Here is a 14428-nt window from a genome sequence, read left to right on the forward strand (position 1 = left end):
GCTTTGTTGCTGGATAAGACTATTTCTTCCTCTCTAAATAGCTGTGGTTGCCTGCATCACTTTACCTAAGTGTAGATGATTTAAATCTTACTTGAGCTGGCCTCCCAGGCAGAGCACAGGTATCTGGATTTACGTGGTGATTTTTTTTTGCCCATGAATATGATGTTGTACAGTACAAGTTAGAAGTTCTGAGTCAGAGCTCTGAGAGACCACACATATTTCTTCTTGCTTTGACCTTTCTGTCATCTGGAATGACAAAAGCAAGCTGTGCTGAGCATGGAAATCACATAGTTTAAACCTGAACCAGCCTGAAGCCTGGACTCTGGCTTTATTACAGTTGCACTGCATTTTCAACACTGAGAAATAAATGCTTTTTTAATATAAGCTATTGAATTGCGAGTGGTTTGTAACAGCATTCTTGCAGCAATAAAACTGTAGTCCTCAAGTACAATACTACAGAAAACATTACTGTGCTTGAGAAGTATACAGCATATTTGGATACGGGAATAGTTTATCAACCTAAGAGTAAGAGTAGCTTTTGTTGAGTTCTCACTTCTCACCAGGGATTTTTTTCCCGAGTCCTTATACCACAATAAGAATATGGGGAGGATATAGATGCATAAGAAAGTCACTTTACTTCCTCAACCCAGACAGTTCTTTCCAACCCAGACAGTTCTTTTTCCACTTCTTCACTATTCTACCTCTTGAATTTTCATACGTGAAAAGGGTATTTAATAATTGTAACTTGATACTACATTTTGTCATTCAAATTGCAGAGAAAAGATTTACTATCACAGGGTAAATACAGACACCTGTGCCACACTTCCTTATCCTCCCCAGATAGATCCACCAACTAGGGCCAAATATTCAAACATATAAGTCCATTTTCAATCAAACCACCACATTCCACTTGAGGCCGTCTTTTAGCAAAAAGAATTTGTTATTCTCTTCCCAGTGTTGTCAGACAATACCCTTTATCTCTTGCTCAACCTCAGGGTCCCCATGTTATTCTCTTTAGCTGTCCCTTCTGTGCAATGAGGAATGCAGGCTACTTAGTTTTTGAGAATCGCATGGCTACAAAGTAAACTTTGTTGTGTTTCCAGTAGGCCATCTGTGAGTTGTTGAAAAAGTTTATAAAATATTGTTTACTCTGTTACAATAAAATGTAAGCACTAGACAGTAATTAAATATAGTCTGCCTTGTCATCTGTTCAGAAGTTGTTCCAGTAAGTTATATGGTCACAAATAATTAAATACTCAAATCTATACATGATGTGTCCAACATCTGCATATAATATATACATATCCTTTCATAAACTTTAAATTCTCTATATATTGTATACAGCATGATGCAATACAATAAATACAAATGATACTATATTGTTCAGAGAACAATGACAGAATTCAGCAAAGGTATGCCTTTTTTCTGAATATTTTTTGATCCTCAAATGGTTAGATTCACAGAGAGAGAGACAGAGAGAGAGAAAGAGAGAGAGACAGAGAGAGAGAGAAAGAGAGAGAGACAGAGACAGAGGCAGAGAGAGAGAGAGAAAGAGAGAGAAGAAACAGAGAGTAGTGATTATTTATGGAAGAAAATTCTTAAAATCCTCAAGGAAAGTAGAGACTTCAAGATGAGCTGCAAGTCACAGGATCTCCCTCTTAAACACTCAGCTGCAGGAAAGCAAGCTCTTCCCAATCCTCTACGGAACAGTCACCAGATTCAGCCAACCTCAGATAACTCCTCTTCCTCTAACAATGTTCAGTCCAAACAAGGGCACTCCCATCCTTCTCCAGACAACCCATGATGAAGATCTAATAAATGCCTCGTGGTTTTAACTCAACTCTAAAAGACCCACAGTAAGAAACAAATGTGGTGGAAATCTCTTGTGCCTTAGCCAGTGCCCTCTGTGTTGACATTTCTGTCCCATCCAAACAAGCTCCTCAGCTTCCCAAGGAGGGAGAGCTTACTCAACTCGGTAAGTAAAGTCTGTGCTGTGATAGGCAGTATTCTGCCACTCCTGTCTTAAAATAACTATGTCACCCATCATTAGAACCAGAAGATTATTTCAGGAATCCATGGCAGGCTGATAAGTATTCCCAGAGCCTTCATATCAAGACCCAAAGTCCATCACATCCATTCAATGGATAAAGGAAACTTCGATGATGACTCAGTGTTCTGGTTTTCTGTGGGTATCCCTCATTCTGCATTTCTCTAGGTTTACATTTCTTTCATCTCAAAAGGACGACACATATGTTAAAACTGGTATAACTGGATTTTTATAGTTCCCTTTATGATTGTTTTAATACTATAAGAGCAAGAAAAGATAGTGTTTCTGTTGAGACATTAATAAAATCCATCAGTAACAAAATAGGAAAAGAGTCTGTTCATGAGAACACCCTGCCTACATTTTATTTTATTTTATTTTTTGTTTTGTTTTACTTTTATCAATATGGAGAATTGCAGGTTGCATGGCTTCTTCCCATTGCTGACTCAGGAGGATTTTTCTTATTTTTATAGTAGTCAATGCAGAATATATTCCCTTGAGGTACTTCAATCACGACTAAGAAGAAAGTGTTCTGTCTTGATATGCCACATAACCGTGTACCATTAATTTCTGTTATTGTGACTTCTTTGAACATTATATCCAGAAGGTATTCCTTCTGCAATATTTAAGCTTTTGTGTACATTCTGCCTAACAAAGGGCAGAAATGACAATCAACATTTGATTTTTTAAGAAAAAAAAGAAGCATTTTATATTAAAATGAAAAATGAATCTTCTTGAAAATTATATCGGTAGTTCATTTCCTCAAAATTTATGAAAATATTTTCCAAAAATACGTAATTTCACTTTAGTGTTGTGCATCAAGATAATCCTGATATTGACTTTAGGAAGAACAAATTTCTACTCAGGATTTCTCAGTATGACTGATAGAGAGAGAAGTATATCCACTAATTCTTAAAAGTTATGAAAATTGAATTCATATATATGAAACTATTTGCAGCAAATCATGTGGAAATGTAAGTTGATTATTCTCACAATTGTTTTGTATTACTAACTCAGCATTAAATCCAAATTCTCCAATCTGTCCAAGCAGGCAATTAAGAGAACCTTATCCACTATTTCAAATATTTTCTTTCTTAAAACAAATGAATTATTTTCAGGTCAAAACAGCTGTTAGAGCTTATGTAACAACTATTGTTGATTGAGAAAATAAAAGTCTATAACTTATGTTTTACATTTTGTGGAGTAAAAGATTTCAATGGTCAGGTCATTTTCCTTAGAAAAATAACTAGTTTCATGAAACTATTCTGGACACCAGATAATGGTAGCTTTGAGAGCACATTAATGATCAATTAGAAAATACATTTACTATGTTTTACTTTTCTGATTTTGGCTTCTCACTCTTCCTCCAGGAACTTAGTAACAAATTTATAGTTACCAGTTTTCCATAAAGAGAAATTTGAAGTAATCCCCAGACTCATAAACCTCTTACTATTTGTTAGCCTACCTTTCCCTAAGAAATTCCTTGATAAAATAATGGACCAGGAAATTCAGGTGGGTAGCTATCTCCTTGAAATAACTTGGCATTTGAACTAGAAACTGTTCATAGACAATTGCTATAGTAGGGCTTGGAGAAGCGACAGTTATTTTACAGTATAAGCAAAGGCTGGGGTAGAGCAAGGTCAGCTCTCTCCCCTTATAAAGTCCTTATTCTTCTCTTCCCTTTATAAAACCGACATTCTTCTATCCATCCCTGAGTAAGATGACTTGGAATAGACGGAAGAGTGAGTCCTATTACAAGATACAGTTTCTTATTTGCCAGGAAATGTGATTCTTGAAAAGACAAAGTACTCTTTTTCCACAGAAAATGAGATTTGTAACCTTCTCCCAGCTCTCTCTCTCTTTATCAATTTAAGAGTTAATGGAAAATAGCTTGAGAATTCACCTGTGCAGAGGCCTATAAACACCACAGAAAATCCCTTTGGCACCCCCGATCCCAGAAGTATGAGACTTCAGTCTCTCAGGTATGATCTGAGCCCTTGAATCACAGACTAACCTTGGGAGCTAAATTCCCGAAAGGACAAAAGCTATTGCTCTGCGAGTTCACTGATCTGAAGTTCCCTCTTGCCAAGATCAAGAAACAGGAAGGCAGCTTTTCTATCACTTCCTTGTAGCTGGGAATTCCCTTGTGCATGTCTGCAAAGACAACTCAAGCTAGTAGAAATGTCGACATAAATGTGCAAAAGCCAGTGTGCCAGAAAGCTGTATAGGGAAGCTTCCACTTGGGTATGTGAATAATTTTAAACTGAAGCCCAGAATACAAAGTTCTAAATCAAAACAAAACATACAAGAAGACAAAATAATATCACCATGATGTAAATCCTCTAATAGTCTGATAAGTTAATATGCCAAGCCACTATTCAGTGAAATTCTTTTACATAAAGTAGGAGTCATAATAAGATTATTAAGAAATTAAGAAGTAAGGAGGGAAAGAGACTTATGTATATGTTTCAGTTTGCTTGTGGACATAGTTGTTTATGACAAATATTCACGTATGTATGAGAAAACATGAAGGTACACATAAAGCTTTCATTGGTTAGCTTCAGGAGCTATTATTAACCAGAAAGAAGGAATTATAGCACACATGTTTAACTTTCTTCAATACAAATTACACATACCCAGGCAATGAAGTGACGAAGGGAAAGGGGTATAAATAGTAGCTTAAATAGTGTGGAGAGTCTGTCATTGCATTTCATTGACAGAGGTCCTAGGTGGTCATGGAATGTGGGTAGAAGAGGCCCATGCTTTTCTGAGATTCCTGGTATATGCTCCCTAGTATGAGCAAGTCACTAGCCTGGGTTGACTACAAAGCATAATCCAAACAAAACTCACCTCAAACCCCAAAAGAAAACAACAACAACAAGCAAACAAACCAACAAAGCATCACAATTATCTTTAATCCATGGGAATAACATTTAGGATTGAGCTGATCTAATAAATTTCAGCATTAAGTCTTTCCTAGGGACATGACAGGATGATACTGAATTTCAAAAGGTCTGATCATCAGTTGGAACCTCTTCTCTACATGAAATATAATGGCCTCTATTCATTACCTGTTTAAATTTACAGATACATAGTATATTTCATTGTGTACAACATTACATATTATATTTTATTATACATATATATATGTGTATACACATTTTAGTTAACAGTTGGCATATTTGTACCTTACATGGTTATTATATCTGTGGTGAGAACACATTTGCACACACAGTGTCTGCACTGATTCCTTCATGGCAACTACGCATCATTTTAATAAAACTTGGGTATTCAGATAAATTAAGGACATTTAAGATTAAATTAATTTTTCAGTAATCTTCCCCAGGGCAGCAATTGTGTCCATTTCAGAAATAATAAAACTGAGTCTTGCAGGATTTGTCTAAGCTGGTAATGGCCAGAAAGCAGATGATCTGATGTGGAAATGAGTCTTCCAAGTCTCCTGAGATCAAGGTTACCACTGCATCTGCCCTATATGTTCTATTCTGACAAACTTGAAGTTTTTTAATACAACCATTATTTTTTTTGAGAGAATCCAGTTCAATTCCTAGTACCCGCATGGTGACTCATAATCATCTGAAACTCCACTCCCAGGGGATTCTGGTTTCCGTGGACACCAGGAACAATGTGGTACAAAGACCCATGTACTAGAAAAACACCCACACACATAATATAAAAATAAATAAATCTTTTAAAAAATAAGAACTGCCTCTCAACGAAAAAAAGGAAGGAAGGAAGACAGAAGGAAGGAAGATAGAAGGAAGGAAGGAAAGGAGGGAGGGAGGGACAGAGGAAGGAATGAAGGAAGGAAGGAAGAAAGAAAGAAAGAAAGAAAGAAAGAAAGAAAGAAAGAAAGAAAGAAAGAAAGAAAGAAAGAAAGAGAAAGATGAGAAAAGAACTTCCTTTTTCTTATGGTCAAAAGCTGTCTTGAGTTACACTGCCAGTTGCACAGAGGCTGATCAATGGAACCTCCGAAACACTACATCCTGTGTCTTATAGGTATCACTTTTTCACATATGGCCACCTTGTGCATCTCTTGATTCAAAGTGTACACTCCAGGCAATATAGGAGACACATAGTACAAAAGAGTTCCTTCCACATCATCCCCTGTTGATTCATTCACACCTCACCCGATGCATCTTCAGCCTGTCTCCTTTGCACAGACAAGGAAGCAAAATTTATGACTGGGTTACCATGGCAAGTAAGAATGCTAAATATTGAAAACAGCCACTTCACTAAAAAACACAAACCTTTAGTTTTTCTCCAGATCTGTACTAGAAGCTTTATGCTATTCTGTGGAGGTCAGAGAAATTAAATCCTGTGGATAGCTCTGGAAACAGTGATACACAGGACTAAGCCTAGTAGCAGCCTAGTAGTAGAACCTCTCCATTGCTATTCACATGCACAGCAATTAACAATAGGGTAATCACCCTACTATAGACCAGAAAATCCTCAAAAGTATCCACTCTCTTCTTACTGGGACTAATAGATTGCCATGCATGACAAAAGGAACTTCAGTGGTTTGGTTAAGGGAATGGGTCTTGAGATAAAAGACTCTCCTTGGGTTATTGAAGTCTGTAAAGTGGAGAACTGACTGGGCACAATGAGGAGAGAAGGGCAACAACAGAAGAGACCCAGAAATGGCAGCATGAGAAGGATTAGACATCCCTTTGATGGTTCTGAGACATTGCCAGGAGGAAGCCTAAAGACTGGAGAACAGATTCTCAGACACAAAGTGGAGTAGCTGCAGAAAAACAAGCATCTTAGTTGTTAAATCACAGGGAAGCAATTCTCTAGACATGGAATAACCAGGAGCAGATTATCAACAGAGCCTCCATAAAGGGAGCATCTATCCACAACTCAGCGCTGGCAGATTCAGACCAGCCCTGCAGAAACTATAAGAAAATCTACTTGTGTTCTTACAATGATAGGACTTGCAACATTTGTTATGACAGCAAGAAAATACAGATACAAGGGTATGATATGGGATGCAGAAAGATGTTCTGTTTTCCATTAAATATCCTCAGAATGAATATCATCTAGGAAATGAAGGAACACAAACAAGAGACATGGACTCTCTGCTCCTATGGCATGGGTTTTGGTTATTCACCTCAAGACCAATAACATTGTGGCTCAAGATCAGATGAGACACCATGTGACTGAGACCAAGACAGCAGAGCAGTTTGGGGTAGGGGTCTCCATGGTAGAAATTCAGAATGATAGCCACCTCACCTGGTAAAACTGAGGAAAATGATCTAAGTGATTGGTGCTTTCCATAAGAGAAAAACTTTTAATTTTTATATATCACTTGGAGTGATTCAAGGTGTGTTTGCTCAAAACAGGTAAGTCTAAGAGATGAGTCACATAATGCTTGTGTAAAGTGAGCAAGCTAGTACTGGTGACCCTAATCCAAAATTACAAGTAGTGCCAAGAGCATGAGGAAGAGGCATGAAAGGTAGCAAGGTACAGAGTCTGGCCAGTATGGTGCTCCAGCAGAGAGGAAGATTAAAGACTGGTAGTGATGTTACTTTCCCCATTCCTTTGACATCAGTGCACAGAGACAGGAAGAGGAAGCTAAGTCCAAATGGGGCAAGACAAAGACAAAACAGTGGGCAAAGAACACTGTAAAAGGCTTGAAATTAAAGGAAATGGAGAACAGAAAGTGACTAAGAAAGGAAAAACCAAACAATAAATCCACAAAAAGAGGACTGGAAAGAAATGACTCAATGGTCTAATGGATACCATAACTATGGGGCAGAAAAGCAGGTCAAATAGTCCTCAGATTATGAAAATTGAGAGAGTATAACAGTCATACAAAACATATCACCCTCATGGTAATTATTTAACTGTGTAAAGGTCAGAAATAGCTGCAAGAAAATCTCATATGACAAAGACATTCTATTTTATTTCCATTATTTATATTTGTGTTTGTGCACAAAAGCTAACGCAGATAAGAATATTCAATAATCTGAATACATGCATAAACCCAAATATATGTATGAGTAAACATGTAAATTATTTGGAATATCATGCTTGATCCAAGGTTCTTCACAACCATAAGGATATTGTTGCCTCCAAAGACACGGAATTCAGAGAAACTTAATAACTGGGTCAGAGTTATCAATCCAAACCATTTAACAGTTCAGACCAGATTCCCATTCTGTCCCAGGATTCTTGGTTGATGAAGTACAGAGCTGCATCCCTCCAGCAATAAATAGTTCTGCATTGCATGGCATTTCTACACCAGACACTGTTGTTTAATAAGGACTGTAAGCCACTGACTAAGAGCTACCTAACTCTTTTCCTCACTTCTTTATCCCATTTGTTCTATCACATCCCCATTCACTGAGATCTCACTCTGTTTTAATTCGTTATCTCTCTCATCCTAGAGTGTCAAATCACAAGAAAAAATGTTTTTAAAATAGGTTTTAAAATCATCCCAGTTCGGCCCTGTTCTCTCTTCCCTGAGCTGCAAATGTCCATAGCGTTTAAACTAAATTCTCATTCACTGAGTCTCTTCTCCACCCTATGTCCTTGTGCATCATGGCGTTTCTCACAAACCAGACCATAAGCCATCACTCCTACATCCCAGAATGCAATAGCTCCTAGCAGTTGTTTAAGAGATACAAACTTTGCCAACGTTTAATGGTCTATTTCATTCCTTCAACTCTAACTCCTTTTAACAGGCCCCTTGCTGTTTTACCTGTGGTGCTAAGATCCAGTCAAGCAGCCCTGCGTCCTTCACTATTCCTAGTACATCCGATATGCCTTCCCCAATGTCAGCTGGTACCTGAGTTCTTAGAATTCCAAGTCTTTATTCTTTTTTTACCTAACAATTCCCTATCCTTAAAGTCTTACATCAATTATTTCCTACTTTTAACAAAATTTTAGCCACATTATCTAATACCTGACTGAATGGAATCCCCACTGGAATTATACCCTACACTGCATTATAGGTACTTGGTAGTTCCAGTAGCCTCCTGTCCCAAAGCATAGCCCCAGCTTCCCAACCACATTAACAGTAGAGAGACTACCAAACACACAGTACTTTGTGTTAGCTAAACTGAAATCAGCAGTTGTTCCCGATTATGAACTTGACTAAAAAAAATGCCAAAGATGTCAGATTGCCCCAGAGCATGGGTTACAAGGGATTGTGAGCCACTTGCCATGGGTTCTGAGTATTGAACTTGGCTCTTTTATAAGAGCAGTAAGTGCTATTAACTATAAGCCACCTCTCTAGTTCCCTATTTTATTTGTATTATGTTTATGTGGGGGGTGTTCTGCATCCATGAGAGCAACACTGAACTATCTATCATATAGACATATATAATATACATATACATATATATATTGTGTGTGTGTGTGTGTGTGTGTGTGTGTGTGTGTTATTCAAAACAGGGTTTCTCTGTGTAGCTCTGGCTATTCTGGGACTCAGTCTGTAGACCAGTCTAGCTTTGAACTAACAAAGATCCACCTGTCTCTGCCTCCTGAGTGCTGGGATTAAAGGCATGTGCTACATACCTTTCATTTTCAGTGACACATTTCAAAAGCAACTCAAAAGACTTTTTAGCAAAGGAATGTTTTATTTGAAGTATGTCATTGTTTTCATGGGTTTTATCCAGGGATGCTTTAGAAATACCAAGCTAAAGTTTGTTTTCATGCGAAGAAACACACTGCTGTTCTCACAGACACAATTTACCCAAAATTAGTTTATCCCACAATAAACCATCACATAGCCAGGAACAGTCACTAGCCAAATCTGTATGCTGAAGAAGTGAGACATAGATTCAGGTGCCGGTGGCCAAAAACATAGTTGTGGTAGTGCAGACATTTTTTCAACCAGCTTAAATTAAAATAGCTACAGTTCTTATGATTCACAGTGTAAGAATCCTGACTACACTTTAAAAGGGCACAGTGTGCATAATGCAGATGTTTTGAGGCTAGGCCAAAACTGCTATCCTTGCTTGACCTCTGGAGCCTCAAATCAGTAACAGGCCCCAACTACATGAAGAAAATTAAGACGATCTCACAGCCACAAATACCCAACAACCATAAGACCAGGCAGGCTACCTACTTATCTTTCTACACACACAACCATACATCTATTCATAATGATGTTACACATATCAATACCTCAGTGTGCACTGAGCACTTCATACCACCTGAAATATTCCACACATATAAATCCTCACAATTCTATAAGGCTGTTACTGTTAAGATGTCCATTTTGGGGGCTGGAGAAATGAATCTATAGTTGAAAGCAATTGTTACTCTTGCCGAAGACCTAGGTTGGTCCCCAGCACCCACATGGTGGCTCATAACCATTATAACTGCAGTTCCAGGGGATTGGACACCTGCCTCTGAGCTGTACAGGAGCCAGACACACATGTGGTACACACAGATACATGCATGAAAAAATTAATATGCATAAAATAAAATAAATAGTTTTTAAAAGATTTCTATTTTTCAGATGAAGAAACGAAGGCATAGGTGTTTAAATAACTGAGTTCAAATAGCCAGATGGACTAGGATTTGAAGTCTGAAATTTTCTGACAGATTCTATCCCCCAATTAGTTTGTGGTGTAGGATTTGTGTTCTTTAAAATGGAAAGGAAGTCTCTGGCAATTACTGTATTTCCACAAAGGACTTCCAGGGGTATAACAAGGCAAATGTCAGATGGATTCACAAAACAAACAAAAAAAACGAGCAAACAAAAAATCATGTTGCTGTATTTTCACAGTAGTTGTGAAATTGAAAGTAGGATGGAGATGCTAAATCTGAATCACAGAACAGGAGGGTGAGCTGGCAAGGCAGATCTGGGCTCCCTGTGAGGATTCCTTCTGGGCCTGGCAAATGTGCTCACAGTAGTGTCAGGGGCAGATAGCGAAGAAGACCCTGAAGGGAAATCTCAGTGGCCACCCTTCAATGTGCATCCTTCTGCAAGTGAGAGAGAGTCAGAAGGGCATGAGTATTCCACTCAGCTGTGAACAGATATCTTTTGCCCTCTATAGAAAGGCACAAAAACCTTGTGGCTCGGTCCTGCATTTAGTATCAAGAAGGAAGGAATCCAGTGACTAAGATGTTATAAGTAAACAACCAGTCCCTCCAAGAAAGGAGAAAGGACTCCAAAGCCCACAGTATCACAAAGACAGACTCACAGCAAGGCACCAGCCAAGGCCCTTTGTAGGGAAGCTTATGGAATGGCGCTCAGCCATCATTGCTAGTTTTACTAGCTAAAGGCTTCATCTCACCACTTTATTTTCTAATCAAACAACAACACTAAAAGCCCTGAAAATTTTGCTCAAAGCTCATACCACTGTGAAGGTCTTGCCAGAGAGACTGAGTGATAGCTGAATTTGGAATGAAATAGCAGATAAAGCATTGTTTTCGTTCCAAGGAGCTACCCCTAATAATTCAAGCTTGAGACAAATGTAGTTAAAAGTAACAAGGGTTGATTCAGGGTCCTCACAAAACTTCACAAACAAACCACCTAGAAGCACCTGTGCCCCTCTGAGTTACCTCTAGGATTATTTTTTCCGTATCATACAACCTAAATACTGCAGCTGTCTTGATGGACTCTTGGGCCCAGATCCTAAGGAAAAACGTTGCTGTTGTAAGTTTGGTTTTTATCTCTTGATGTTATTGTTGGACATCTTAGTCTCAGCAGCCTCCAGGGTAAAATAACTTGCTTTGTTTTCCTACTGGTCGGCCAAACCCTGCTTGGCATACACCATGTTGGCTTTTGTTAGTGGAGTTTCTACATTGGTCATAGTAAATTAAGTGAGGCTCTTGCCCACCAGTAAAAGACACAGTTCCATGAAATTGTTAAAGAGGTTAAAGTTTCTGACCCTTCCCAAAATCAGACCTTGAGTTATGCTTTCAAGTGCGCAAGGGAAACAAATGTACTTTCACTCCACCCTTACGAGAAAGCACTTTTCACTGCAGCTCACAATTCCTAGCAGTTAACGGCTTCCCAGTAAATATGTGCCTTTTACTGCCATGATTTTAGATATGTACCTCTCCCTATGGAGAAACCACTGAGAGTAAAAAGGGAAATTCAGACTCGAAGGTACTGCCTCCTTGATTTTTGAGGACAATAGCACTCATTCATATTTACTATAAAATGAGGATCATAATATTCAAATATGATGATTGACATGTCTGACAGGGTACAGGGAGACCCTCAAGGTACTCCATTTGTGAAGCTCTGAAGAATCTAGTTCATAGTGAGGAGCCACAGAAGAGGCAAGTAAAATGTATAATGAGGTCAATGAAATATATATATTATATACATATATGTTTATAATTTCCACTTAAGTGAAGTCCAATGAGGAGGAAAAATAATGTAATAAATAATGGTGAAGTTGCATAAGAGCATGGCCTTCTCTGGTAGCAATTACTTAACTAGGTGCCTGATTGGAGGTGGGTGACCCCCAAGGGGGGGCAGCACCCGTGCCTTACCTGCGCAGGTTTTTCCGTCATAGGTCTCGCACACCCATTCGTGACACTCACACAGCGGACCAAAATAGGTGCCAGGTTCGGTCACTTGACAGATGCAGACCCCACACTCGCATCGGCCACGGTCATGGCACAGAGCACCCCCTGGGGGTTGCCCAGGTGCACGACATCTACGCTCGGACTCGGCCCTGGACAGCCTGCAGGGGGCGCCGGACAAGCTTCTGCAAGAGATAAGAAAGGCCACAACCAGGCCATAGTCAGACACAGGTCCCGCCCCTTCTTCTCCCAGTCCATACCGGCCCCCGACACCCCCCCCCCCCCCTATGGAAAAGAGGCCTCCCGCCTCATTTTCCTGCCGGCTAAGCATGCCTCTGAAGAGTTGTTTTAACCATGACTTGAAATAGCACCTTCCAAGTAGACAGAGGCGATGGCCCCTTGCTCCTTGGTGGGTTGCCACTTCATCTTAAATGCACATTTTAATTAAACACAAATTAGTTTGAAGTATGATACTCGGCTGGCTTTTTGTTCCATCTTTTTAAAAATGGCCCGCTATTATCTGATAACTAGAAAAGAGATGAATGACAAATGTGTAGAAAAAGTTTTATTGTATCATGTATAAGAAAGGAAGAAAAATGCTTTTAAATTGTGTTTGAAGTAGACCTGAAGAACTCTACTTTTTAAAAAGTCAAAATGGAACTCGTTGTCTATTTCAAAATGCAATACAAGAGGGGGCAGAGCCATCAAGCATATTACAAAGAAAGTTCTATATGAGAAATAAAGCTGTCATGCAGGCTGTGGGGCGACACAGGTATGCATAAGTAAATCTTTGACTTGGAGTAAAAGAGATCCCACACACACACACGTATTTGCAGAGGGAGAAATGACGTTTTATCCAATGAGCATTTTTTTCCAAATAAAAAGTGAAAGAGCAGATATGAAGGCTAGATAGAAGGGGAGAAATGGAAGAACAGGTTGAAAACAGTTTATCCCAGGTCCGATTTAGTAACTGCACTTGGCTGAGGCCAGTCAGTCGTTTGCAAGCTTTTGAGTTCTGCCACGTACAGCGCAGCAGGTCCGTCTCAAAGAACAATAAACCAAACTTACCTCAGAGATGGTGAGAAGCTTTGAGGGACAGCTGACAGCCCAAGGAAGAGAAGGGAGGATACCAGCAACAAGAAGTTCCTGACGCCTGGAGGATGCATGCTGAGCTGAGGGACTGTGCAGGCAAGAGGGGCAGGCCAGCTGCTCTGCCTTGCCACAAGGTGGGGCTTTCACAGGAGACAACAGGAGGGAGAAGTGGCACCAGCAGATGTCCAGGCAGAAGGACTTGGGACACCCGAACTCGCAGGTTCTGGGCTCCTCCTGGAGGCTCAATTGCCTGCAAGGACTTGGGCAGTGGAACCGCTCTGGGCGGGGTGCTAGTGCCAAACTCCTCCAGTGGAGAGTCTAGGCAGGGAAGTAATTAGAAACAGTTGTACAAGCAGATGGTTTATTTTGACATTTAAGAAAAAAAAGTGTCCTGATCACAGATTTGAAAAAAAAAAATCACGTCTCTCTTCAAGAACAGGCCCGAGAAATATTTATCAAGGGGATGCTTGGAATAGTTGATAGGAAAGGCACTGTTAAAATAATTCCTGAATTGTGAAAATGACGAGGAGGACTATGGGTGGACACAGCAGGGAATTGCTTTCACCAGCTTTGTAAAAGATGCCCAGTGGCGGCCTGAGACATGCGGGCAAAGCCAGCAAGCAGAATTCTGTGTATTCATTAAGCTTTGTTTTGAACCATGGGTGTATTATTCCTTCAGTATCTAAAAAGTGCATTTTTCCTCCAGTTATTCAAGCCAGTTTCTTATCACAGACACATTTTTTTTCTTGACTTGGACAGTCCAAATTAAGGTTGTTCCAA

At 39.4% G+C, this 14428-nt stretch overlaps 1 protein-coding gene across 1 annotated transcript in view; it reads right to left on the reverse strand.

Annotated features, from left to right (window-relative positions):
* Itgbl1 (integrin subunit beta like 1) overlaps positions 1-13943 on the reverse strand; it is a 216002-nt gene extending 202059 nt beyond the window's left edge. Inside the window, exons 1-2 of the mRNA XM_005079435.4 lie at positions 13625-13943; positions 12524-12741 (exon numbers count right to left, since the gene is read on the reverse strand). Of these exons, the coding sequence (XP_005079492.1) occupies positions 12524-12741; positions 13625-13722 (316 nt within the window). The 5' untranslated portion in view covers positions 13723-13943. The remainder of the gene's footprint in view (positions 1-12523; positions 12742-13624) is intronic.
* Positions 13944-14428: the final 485 nt, after the last annotated feature.

This window comes from Mesocricetus auratus, unplaced genomic scaffold (assembly GCF_017639785.1).
Source record: "Mesocricetus auratus isolate SY011 unplaced genomic scaffold, BCM_Maur_2.0 Super-Scaffold_2245, whole genome shotgun sequence".
In the NCBI taxonomy this organism is placed as follows: domain Eukaryota; kingdom Metazoa; phylum Chordata; class Mammalia; order Rodentia; family Cricetidae; genus Mesocricetus; species Mesocricetus auratus.